We start from the raw sequence: 12221 nt of genomic DNA, 5'->3' as shown, positions 1-12221 counted from the left end.
GTAATTTCCTAGAGGTGATTGCTGCCCCAGAAAGAATGTGCTTTAAAAAATTCTGGTCATAACAAAACATCCTCCATCCAGTAGTAGGAGAGAATGCCTGTTTTTGCCACTTTGACAGTTGAAATTCTTGTTTTAATTTGTGTTTCTTTAACCATAAGCAAGGTTGAGCATCTATATTTATTTATTTTTTAAGTAATCTCTATTGCCAATATGGGGCTTGAACCCACGACCCTGAGATCAAGAGTCATATGCTCCACCGACTAAACCAGCCGGGTGCCCCTAAGTATCTGTATGCATTTGTATTGCATTTGTATTTATAGTTTATTGCCTATTCATATCTTTTGCATATTTTTTGGTTGACTTGCTCATTTTTTTCTTATGGGATTTTAAAAGTTGTACACGGTGTACATCTTTTTTTTTTTACCAGTTTGTCTTTTGTCCTTCATTTATGATACATTTTTTCTCATTAATCTTCAGATTTTTGTGGCGCAGATTTATTAGTTTTCCTCTACTGTTTCTGGGACCATAGTTCATAAGACATGGGTAGGGCCCGTTTTGAGTCAGAATTTATTTTATCTTTCTCAACTGTTGTCCTCTGAGTGGCGAGAATAATTTATCGGGGCTGGATGAGGTGCAGTGGCCCCTGTGAGTTTCCCTGTACCAGTTTATCTGTGAAATGCCTGTTCCTTCTCTTCATCCTCCTACTCCTGTGATTAGAAGCTATCAGATTGAAATTAAGTAAAAACCAATTCTTACCTGATACACAGGGTGATGAATATTTGTTACAAAATTTGTTGACTGAGGTTGGATCAGTACTTTATAATCTTTGCTTCTATTTCACCAGAAGCCTTTAGGCTATATATAGACCATTTGGATATTATTTAAAATGGGGAGTGGGAGGAGAAAGGTCATTTGGAATAATAGGAACCAAATTTAATTTTGTTAAAAGGTAAGAGTTATATTTCAGGAAGAATAGTTTTTATTTATTTTAAGTTTATTTGAGAGACAACATGAGTGGGGGAGGGGCAGAGAGAGAGAGAGAGAGAGAGAGAGAGAGAGAGAGAGAGAATTTCTCTCAAGCAGGATCCATGCTGCCATCGCAGAGCCTGACATGGGGTTCGAACTCATGAACCCATGAGATCATGACCTAAGCCAAAACCAAGAGTTGGATGCTTAACTGACTGAGCCACCCAGGTGCCCCTGGATAGAATAGTTTTTAAACTTAACATTCAATCATTTTCAAATTATGATTAAACTTAAAAATTAGTATTCATTAGTATTCATCTACCATTTACCAGCTTTGTGACTTAGGGTTATTTAACCCCTTTAAGCCCACTTCTACATTTGTAAATTGGAGAGCTGTAAAATCCCCAAAGGGTTCTTTTTCTAATTAACTGAGAATAAATATGTGAAAGCAGCTAGCACAGTGCCTTTGCTTATCACAACTGGAGTATCATTTTCTTGTCAGATGAGGTTGGATGGGAAAATTACTCTCTAGTGCTCACTTTCTGAACCTATGATTTTAAATGTAAATGATTAATTTTATCTAGAAAAATATTTTCACTAATGAAATATTTACTCCTATTGACTTCTTATTGAAGGATTCTTTAAAATAATTTTTGATAGATTTTGAAAGGTTTTAAATGTCCTGAGTGAATTATAGTTGTAGAGAGACTAATTTGAGGGTTGAACAAAATGAAGATAAACTTCATATTTGAAGAAAATGTGGAGCATGAAATGTCAGGGTGGAGTATACAAGGAAGAGAATGTAAACTAATATATCTGTGTTATAATGACTGAGTTTAAAATAAATGAAGGGTCACCTGAGTGGCTTGGTTGAGCGTCTGACTTCAGCTCAGGTCATGATCTCACAGCTTGTGAGTTCAAGCCACACATCAGGCCCTGTGCTGACAGCTCGGAGCCTGGAGCCTGCTTCGATTCTGTGCCTTCCTCTCTCTCTGCCCCAACCCACTCGCATTCTGTCTCTGTCTCTCTCAAAAATAAATAAACATTAAAAAAAATTTTTTTTAAATACATGAAGGGTGATAGCTAACTTTCCCTTTAACCTCACCAAGGCCTACATTCCAACAACAAGAATTTTTAGTTTAAGAAAAGAAAATTTCCAGGACTCTTCCAAATGTAGTATTCTGTAAATGATATTCTTTCCACGTAAACAAACTTACAGATTTGTTTTCTTTCCTCACAAGCAGAGGTTTTGGGATTATCAGAGGCTTGTGGAATTTATGGGTGTTTTCCTCTAGTATCGTAATCGTGTCATAATCGATTGTGTCATATTTGTTACAGTCTCCTATCTGATTTTGGCCCTTCTCTGTGCTGTCTTCATGCCATGATCAAATATATTTCACACACTTTAAATTCTTGTTCCTAAATGAAAGCTAATTAAAATGTATAATATAGGCATCTGTTTCCTCCCTGTCCAGGACAAAGAGGACATGTTCTTGTACATTGCTTTTATTGGAACTGTAACTGATACTCCTTTCTTTGGGATACTTTGGCAGTTCGTATCACAGGGGGACAATCTTTACGGTGTCTCTCTCTCTATATAGTCCATAGCTGTGAATGAAGGCATTCATAACGATTTATGCAGTGAATGCCATTAAGCTACTTTCATTCCATATTCAGTTTTTCTGTGTAGCACAGTTGCTGTTTTGGCCATGATTCCCATCAGCATTAATTTTGTTCAGGCACATTTTGTAGATGTGAATTCAGCCAAGAAAATTTTAGTATTGTGTTTGTACTTTTAAGCTGTGTAATTTTACATTGATTATTCCCATTGTAAAAGTGTGAACTGGGTAAAAAACTAACATTTTTGTTTTTATGTCTTGAACAAAGCATTTGTAGTATGAAGCAAGTTCCTAATGTTCTACCTCAGGAGCAGAGATGTTAGTTCATGGACCTTTTGATTCAGTAGTTTCATTTATAAGTTATCCTGAGAAAAATAATAAAATATTTTGGTCATTCTAATTTTAATGAACAATTTTTGTGGCAAAGAATTTGAAACAAGTTGAAAGTTCAACAGTAGATAATTATATAAACTACTTTATATTTTTCGTTGTTTACGACGTAACCACTTAAGATAATGATGTGGCAGATACTTAATAACAGTCAGCTCTCAGCCTTTCAGGAGATATTACCTGAAAAGAGCTGTTTATGGAAAATTATATAACTGATGGTTCCATTTAAAATACGTACATACTCATCTCAACATGTAGATTATTGTCTCTTGGTGGTGGGATCACAGATAATTACTGCTGTTTGTAATCTGCATGTTCATTAACATGTGTTTTCAAAAGGTGAAAAGTATCACAACTCTATTTTCCTTAATATTTCTATTCTTATCATTCTTTTGCACCTGGTAGAGGAACAGTGTGCGTAATGGTTAGCATGTGGGCTCCAGCGTTATGGAGACCAGGGTTTGAATCCTGCCTTGCGCAGTTACTACCTCTGTGACCTCTTACGGGGGTGAAACCTCATTAGGCTTCACCTTATTGATCTTTGTTGTTGTTGTTGTTTTTAACTGATCTTTAAAATAGGGTTTTGGGGTTTTTTTTAAGACTAAATGAGTATATGCATGTGAAGTTTATAGCAAGGTGTCTGGCACACATAAGCCTACAATAAATGATAGCTTTTATTAATATTGTTATAACCACATGAAAATGCCAATATTCTTCTGTTAAAGCAATTTTTAAATTTAAAAAGGACATTTTTGCTTTAGGAAATTTAGAAAACACAGGAAAACAAAATATAATTCTAGTCAAAGATGATTAGAATCATGTATGTACAACTTTGTATTCTATGAAAATCCAATACCTTAATAATGAATTGCTGGATGTTCTATATTTAATGTATTTACTGAAATATGGATCTATTTTATAATCTTTTTAGATCAAAACTTAAAATAGAAGATATAAAAGAAGCCAACAAAGCACTGCAGGTGAGTAGGAAGTGTCTTCCTCAAGTAGGGAAGTACAGATATATGTGACAGTCTCCGACAGAAGGTAAAAAAAAAAGTCCTGTATGAATCTAAGGTATTGTAATCGAGTCCCATGATGTATAGAGGCAGGAGCACTAAACAGGGAGCTGGGATGATGGGGATCCAGCTCCTCCCTAATATTCCTCTAGAATTAATAATCATGTTGGAAATGACCTTGGAAATAATTTTATCTACTCTCCTACAAAGCACGGCATGACAAAGTGAAACAGTCTTTGACTTTGAGCCTGAGTTCCTATCCTGGTCTGTTACTTATCAGGTTTTGACCTTCAACAGGTCATACCTTTATGGAGTCTGTTTTCTCTTCTGAAATGGCTGGTGAAATGGCCTTATGATTTTGCACGGCGTTGCTTTGAATATTGAGGTTAATATGTGTGAAAAGTGATTAGTACAGTCTATCAGTATATGATTCTGAATGTGTCTGGATACAGGAATCCCTTCTACAACACAGGAGAAAAATGGTCTCTCTGTGAGTACTTCAGTGAGATTGCCTCCTACCACATAGCTTCCCATTTTTTTAATTATTATTTTTTTAAATGTTTATTTACTATTGAGAGACAGAGACAGAGAGAGACGAGCCTGAGCAGGGGAGGGGCAGAGAGAGGGGGAGACACAGAATCTGAAGCAGGCCCCAGGCTCTGAGCTGTCAGCACAGAGCCCGACACAGGGCTTGAACCCACAAACCGCGAGATCGTGACCTGAGCCAAAGTTGGATGCTTAACCAACTGAGCCACCCAGGAGCCTCATAGCTTCCCGTTTTTAAAAAGTTATTTATTTTGGGAGCCCTTGGGTGGCTCAGTTGATTAAGTGTTTGACTTGTGATTTCAGCTCAGGTCATGATGTCATGGTTTGTGAGTTTGCACCCCATGTTGGGCTCTGTGCTGACAACGTGGAGCCTGCTTGGGATCCTCTCTCTCCCTCTGTCCCTCCCCTGCACATGCTTTCTCTTTCTCTCTCTCTCAAAACAAAATAATACACTTAAAAAAAATTAAGTAATCCCTACACCCAGTGTGGGGCCTGAAGTCACAACCACAAGGTCAAGAGTTGCACGCTCCTCTGACTGAGCCAGCCATGTGCCTCCATTTTGTTTTTTATCAAAAAACATGAAAATGTTACATGTAAATAATTTAAAAGGTAAATTAGTGCTAGGAGGACTTAAAAAAAAATAGTAGCAGTCTCTTGTTCTTCACCCCCTTATGCCTTATCCACCCTAGCTCCTGCCATCTGAAGGGAGCTACTCTGAATCCTCTTGGTTATTTCTTCTGGCACTTATCCCTCTATTTCTAAATAATATGCAGTATAATTCACTCATTTATTTAAGACCTATTTTAGATATATATTATTATTTATTTCTTTGAGAGAGAGACAGACAGACAAAGAGAATATCCCCAGCAGGCTCCACGCTGTCAGCACAGAGCCCAAAGCGGGGCTTGAAAACGAACCATGAGATCATGACCTGAGCAGAAACCAAGAGTCAGGTGCTTAACCAACTGAGACACCCAGGCGCCCCTATTTTAGACCTGTCTATTGCCTGGTTAACATGGTAGATGAGGAGTATTTGCTCACTCTCACCTTGGTCTGTTTGCTCTTCATCGTCCTCCCAATATAATTAAGTAAAAGTTTCTGTAGAATTCATTTACTGGATATACTTTATTATGGCTATTGAAATATTCTTTGTTGGGCCATGTGGTATATATTGTGACTATATTTTCTTTCTTGAACTACTTTTTTCCTCTGGAGTTAATAATTGCCTTAAAAGTTTTGTTGTATTTGAACATCAGAGTTTGCTCATACCTTTAAATACCTCTATAATATGCTTGATAAAAGTTTTCCACATGGTAAAATGAATCAGGTAATTATTTAATTTTTTTTTCCTTGGAGTCCTCCCTCCTGGAGTTCTTTGCTCTCCTGCTCCAGTCTGGTCTGGTTAGCCCTGTCTTGACATTTTCCTTTTCTTCCATTCTCAGAATTCCCTTTACCCTTCTTGAATGTTAGAGCTCCTGTTACCTGAACCCCTTAACTTCTTTCTTGGTTTACTCCCTTGTTTGGGACAATGCATTCTTTGATAGCTTCCTGGAAAATGTTGAATGAAGGTCAATGTTTTAAGAATTTGTGCATCTGCATAGATGCCTTTTATTTTGCTCTCACATTTTTTTGGACGGGTATGGGTGTCTGCCCAGCTGTCATTATTTAAACTCTGTAAAATTTTTTTCATTATGACACATACCATGTATATAACTGTATTCATACAACTTAAAAACGATGGCATACTCTGTGACTTAGTTTATAGGGAGATTACATTCTCCTCTTTACAGTAGTAATTCTCTATTTTGTGTTAACCACTGTTGTTTTTCTTTATAGTTTTATCATTCTTGTCTATCTTTATAAAATGTCTAGATTTTTGTTTTTGTATACATATGAAAATGGATTTATTTATATGCGACTTAATTTTTCTTGTCCTTGCTATTGACCTGTTGATTGGGTCTGGGAGGGCTGTCCTCCAGTTTCTTACATTCTGGATTTTATCTGCCGTTTCATAGTAGCAAACTTGTTCCTCTGTCCTCTTATTGCCTGTAAACTGGAAGTTAAACCTAAAAGGCTTGGTTAGATTCTGGTGCAGACTTCTCTGAGAATTTTTATCCCTGCTACCATATTTTTAATATTCAGCAGGCCTTACTCATTTTTCCTTTTAAAATTAGCAATCTGCATTTTATCTCTGATGATATTCATTATAGTTTCTTTAAAGTTTTCTTGGGGCGCCTGGGTGGCGCAGTCGGTTAAGCGTCCGACTTCAGACAGGTCACGATCTCGCGGTCCGTGAGTTCGAGCCCCGCGTCGGGCTCTGGGCGGATGGCTCAGAGCCTGGAGCCTGTTTCCGATTCTGTGTCTCCTCTCTCTGCCCCTCCCCCGTTCATGCTCTGTCTCTCTGTGTCCCAAAAATAAATAAAAACGTTGAAAAAAAAAATTTTAAGTTTTCTTTTGCTACTGCCATTCTGTCTTCTGAATTCCCTTCTTGGGTTTCTTTGGCTGAAGTACGTCCTGCCTGTCATTCCTTAAATGTTGGAATATCCTCCCATCTCAATAAAGGCACAAAAAATCTTGGAAGTCCTGTGTGTGTTGGCTGGGTGGATGAGAGTGGGTTGTTACGGTAAGCCTCACCATTGAGAAATCTGTTAACTCACAAACTGTTGGCAACCCTCTCCAAATTATGTTAATATCTATAGGACTTTTCTCTGGGGCAATTGAGTTTCTCCAGAGAAGGATCCTCTAATATCCTGTCTTGGGGGTGTAAGTTGGGCAGCTGACATTTTGGAATTGGACAGAGAATAATGGCCATGTTTACAGAATGATAGCTTCTAGTTTTGGCTCTGCTTGAAAACTGCTGTTTCCTTGAGGAGGCAACTTCAGCTCTCTGGACAAGTTTTCACATCTGTAAAATGGGAATGGAGTTGCTAATCTCTGAGGTCCCTTCCAGCTGATGCACAAGGCTTGCCCTGCAGTGTACACATACAGCCTTTCTATTTGGGAGACAGGCAGGGTGAATTCAGTCAGATTAAAGTAAGATTGGAAGGCCAAGCTCTGATGTCAGAAAGATTAATTCTGAACCTAATGATGCTGCTTTGAAACCTGCTTCACATCAGGCTTGCCATCCCTTAAGGTATAGCTTGGCAGGAAGCAAATCTGCTTCCACTAGGTGACTTTTGGACATTTGGGAAGTCACTTTCCTTTTTAATGGCATTCATCAAGTTGCATTGGATTATTATTTTAAATGTTTTCTTTTTTCTTTTTGAGAGAGAGCATGAGTGGGGAAGGGGCAGAGAGAGAGAGGGAGACACAGAATCCAAAGCAGGCTCTAGGCTCCAAGCTGTCAGCAAAGAGCCTGATGCTGAGCTCAAACCCACGAACCACGAGATCATGACCTGAGCTGAAGTCGGATGCTTAACCGACTGAGCCACCCAGGTGGCCCACACTGGATTATTTTTGAGTTCTCATCTTGCTTTAAAAAAAAATTCTACAGGGGCGCCTGGGTGGCGCAGTCGGTTAAGCGTCCGACTTCAGCCAGGTCACGATCTCGCGGTCCGTGAGTTCGAGCCCCGCGTCAGGCTCTGGGCTGATGGCTCAGAGCCTGGAGCCTGTTTCCGATTCTGTGTCTCCCTCTCTCTCTGCCCCTCCCCCGTTCATGCTCTGTCTCTCTCTGTCCCAAAAATAAATAAACGTTGAAAAAAAAAAATTAAAAAAAAAAATTCTACAATTCAAATCATTTTTTAAAAATTTTTAAATATTTATTTTTGAGACAAAGCACAAGTAGGGGAGGGGCAGAGAAAGAGACACACACAGCATCCAGAGCAGGCTCCAGGCTCTGAGCTGTCAGCTCTAGTCAACACGGACTAGAACTCACGGACCGTGAGATCATGACCTGAGCCAAAGTCGGACGCTCAACCGACTGAACCACCCAGGTGCCCCCAAGTCATTTGATTCTTTACTGGTATTTGATAGTAGCTATCCAGGTTTTTTTCTTTTCTCTAGCTTACTTTAAGAATATATAATATAGGGCGCCTGGGTGGCTCAGTTGATTAAGAATATATAATATATACATGTAATACATTTGCAAAATATGTATTAACTGTTAATTCGTAATGCTTCTGGTCAACAGGTTTTTAAATGTAGTTAAACTTTGGGGAGTTCCAGTTATACGTGGATTTTTTTGCCTCTGTGGTGGATTGGCCCCTCTAACCCCCAACTTGTTCAAGGATCTGCTTGGTTCTTTGGCATTGTGCCTTAGTCTGGGCTATTTTAAAAAGGAACATGTGGTGAGAATCAGAAGCACTCAAGTATCTTCTCATTATAAAGCTGGCATCATCTAACAAAGTTGCTTTTGTAGGGAAAAAATGTTCTTAGCCAGGGTCTTGGATGGGTTAAGAATGGGTCAATTTAGAAATTTCAGGTGTCAAGTTAACTCTCACCAGTTAAAGACTACTTACATACATTTTCTACTTATCTACACAGTAGCTATTAAATTTGTTATATAACTTAAGGGAAATTAATAGTCATATAAAACAACGTAAGGTGGTATCTAAAATGACAACTTCAAATGTGATTTCCAAATTCTCTTCAAATTTAAGGACTTATGGTGGTATATGGTATACATTATGCCAAACTCGTGCATTTCATAGTGAAAATGTATCCTTATTGTTGGACTAGATAATGTCCAAGGTTTTTTCTTTTTTTTTTTTAATTTTTTTTTTTAATGTTATTTTTGAGAGAGGGAGAGACAGAGTGCAAGCTGGGGAGGGGCAGAGAGAGAGAGGGAGACAAAGAATCCGAAGCAGCCTCCAGGCTCCGAGCTGTCTGCCCAGAGCTGTCTGCAGAGCCCGACACGGGGCTCGAACTCACAAACCGTGAGATCATGACCTGAGCCAAAGTCGGATGCTTAACTGACTGAGCCACCCAGGCACCCCAGTTTTTTCTTTCTTAAAGTGAACTCCCATCAATAGATTTAAAAACAAAAATCATGGAAATGTCCACATACAGTTGTACAGAGAAGTTAACCCAGTTTCAATATTTAACAATATATTGCCAATCTTATTTTATTTGTATTCAACCCCTACCCCTTCTTCCTTATCCAGATTATTTTGAAGCAAATCCCATACTTGTTTCTCTCTCCAACTATTTCAGTATTTCTATATATTCCTACAAGAGGTTCTTGGTTGAAAATGTTTTCACATGTAATTTTTACTGTTAACACTTTGAGCATTAATATGCACACTTCTTCCTACTAGGGACTGGTTTGGTTGAAAGACAAAGAAGCAACACATTGTAAACTTTGTGAAAAGGAATTCTCACTCTCCAAGAGAAAGGTAAGGGAGATAGGAAGTGAATCCAAAAGCTTTGGTGCAAACATGTCTTCTAATTTTATTCATTCTTTGATTTTTCCATTTAATAGCACCACTGTAGAAACTGTGGGGAAATTTTCTGTAATGCTTGCTCTGACAATGAACTGCCGTTGCCTTCTTCACCAAAGCCAGTACGGGTTTGTGATTCCTGTCACGCATTGCTGATCCAGAGATGCTCATCTAACTTGCCATAAAACTCCAGAACTAAGTCCTTACGTATGAAAGTACCTACAATGGGTTAATGTATGAACCTGCATATGCTGTGTTTAGACAGTCCTTCTTAAGCAGCTTTCAGATGGTATTAGTTACCAGTTTTATCTTCCACACATTCATGGGAATTAGAAGCTATAGAATAGCTCATTGTTATTCAAGAACTTTCAACAGGGCATGCTTTAACTTTAGCTTAATTCCTCATTAACTTTTAACGCCATTTAAATCATGCAACTTTTAACGCCATTTAAAAGGCCAGATAACAAAGCTCACACACACACACACACACACACACACTTGCCTTATTTTGTAAAGGCCTTCTGTAGGGGTGCATATTAATTCTCCAGATTGTCAAGTTGGCATTTGATGATGCCTGTAGTTTTAATGCACTTTAAAGCTTCAGTTTTCAGAGAAAGATCAGAAATACATTGGACTTTTTGCAAGTATTAATATTCCAACTCAAGACTTTTCCTTAGCTTGCAAAGATTTCAACCTTAACTTTGTCCTTTCTGCCCTACTTCATTTGCCCGTCTTGCGTTAGAAAAGGCCAGTACTTTATCCTATAGAATTTCCTTTTGGTCATCCTCTAATCATTAATGTATTTATTAGTTCTTCTCAGATACAGTGGTTTAAAGAGGTATTATTTTACCTCAATTTTTTCCTTTGAAAGGAAGTTAAAACTTATCCTCCTTTACCTTTCTTTTTACCAAAAAAAGAAAAAAGTTCTTACAGATCTTTCCATATGCTATACCTGCTAACACTGCTAGTTTTTTCAGGGAGGGCTCATACCTCTTTCAAAAGAAAAATCTGTCCCCAGAAAAAAGGTTTATTAATAGTAAGGGATTACAGGCTCCTGATTGGTTCTCCTCTGAGCATTAAAGGAGAAATCTAAAATAGCTAAACTTTGCCTTTGATAGGACTTGGGTAATTAACTTTATTAGATTTCCATTCTAGTGACTTTTAGGAAGCATTACATCATAGTGATCCACTACTGCAGTTATAAACACAGTGAACTCTTCACCATATAATGAGAACCTCTAAGGCAGGATTCTTTCTGGAACAGATGATCTGGTCTCAGCCCTGCCATGAACACATGAACTATGTCAAGCATGAAAGATTCAGTGAACACTAATCCCATTATACTGCTTGTAGCATACCAAGAATATGTAAAGTTACCCTTGTATGAGTAATCTTTGAATAGCATCACCACTTGGGAGACCCCTCTTAGGTGTTTTTAGCCATGCACTTTAAGTCTATGAATCTTTCACACAGATAGGAATTTATTAATCCTAGGAATATTATAGAGAATTAATCATGACCACTTCCCTCCTACCTAAAATGCTTACTCTGCAGGATCATTTCCTCAGAATATACATATTTTCACTTGGGTTTAAAAAACGAATTTTCTAAATTGCCAAAGTACGAAACCAGTATTTTACTTGCATTATTTTCTCCATATCCAGTTAGCTTTTGAGGTCTTCAGTTGGAACTGCTGTACAGATTTTTAGGTGGTCTTTCTTGAATGTCGACAAATATTGTCAAGAGATGAATTATATTCTTGAACTGTTTTGTATTGATGGGATGAATTACCATTTTTATGCTTACTAAAAATGAGAATAAGCAAATATGAAATTTCAAATACTAGGTGTTTATTACTGTGCTTACTAGAACAAATTTTTGAATGTGATTTTGCTTAAATTCCAAGGCTGGTTTCATTCAACAGACCATGATTTTCAGTCCCCTTTAAATTCATTATTCAAAACACTCCCATTATCCCCATTGATTTGGGCTTTTTGTATGCAAGCCTTTGGGACAGGAATACAACTTGCTTCATTTAGTTTGGGCTCTTATTTAAAAACTATTACTAAATTTTGGATTTTGTTATAAAACTTAATTTGTATTGTGAATCTACACTTTCTATTTGTCAGGATTTGCCCTCATAGAAACTATGAATCTCACAAACCATTCCGTCTAGCCAGTACTACAGTAATGCTATGGTGGTGCCAAGGAATTGTAATTCTTACTCCGTGATGTTTTAAAACAAAATGTGAATTTTATAAACCAAATAAAAGATATGAAAAATTGCCCTTTGAAAGGCTAACTTG

General features: G+C 37.7%; 1 protein-coding gene across 7 annotated transcripts in view; it reads left to right on the top strand.

The window, feature by feature from the left end:
• Nucleotides 1-12217, top strand: part of RUFY2 (RUN and FYVE domain containing 2) — a 50218-nt gene extending 38001 nt beyond the window's left edge. For all 7 annotated transcript variants that reach the window (XM_043596472.1, XM_043596476.1, XM_043596475.1 and 4 more), the window contains 3 exons: nucleotides 3907-3955; nucleotides 9793-9870; nucleotides 9957-12217. In XM_043596472.1, coding sequence (XP_043452407.1) covers nucleotides 3907-3955; nucleotides 9793-9870; nucleotides 9957-10100 — 271 coding nt within the window. In that variant the 3' untranslated portion in view covers nucleotides 10101-12217. The remainder of the gene's footprint in view (nucleotides 1-3906; nucleotides 3956-9792; nucleotides 9871-9956) is intronic.
• The last annotated feature ends 4 nt before the right edge of the window (nucleotides 12218-12221 follow it).

Source organism: Prionailurus bengalensis, chromosome D2 (assembly GCF_016509475.1).
Source record: "Prionailurus bengalensis isolate Pbe53 chromosome D2, Fcat_Pben_1.1_paternal_pri, whole genome shotgun sequence".
Classification (NCBI taxonomy): domain Eukaryota; kingdom Metazoa; phylum Chordata; class Mammalia; order Carnivora; family Felidae; genus Prionailurus; species Prionailurus bengalensis.
The sequence above is the reverse complement of the archived record's forward strand: the minus strand, read 5'-3'. Positions and strand labels throughout refer to the sequence as shown.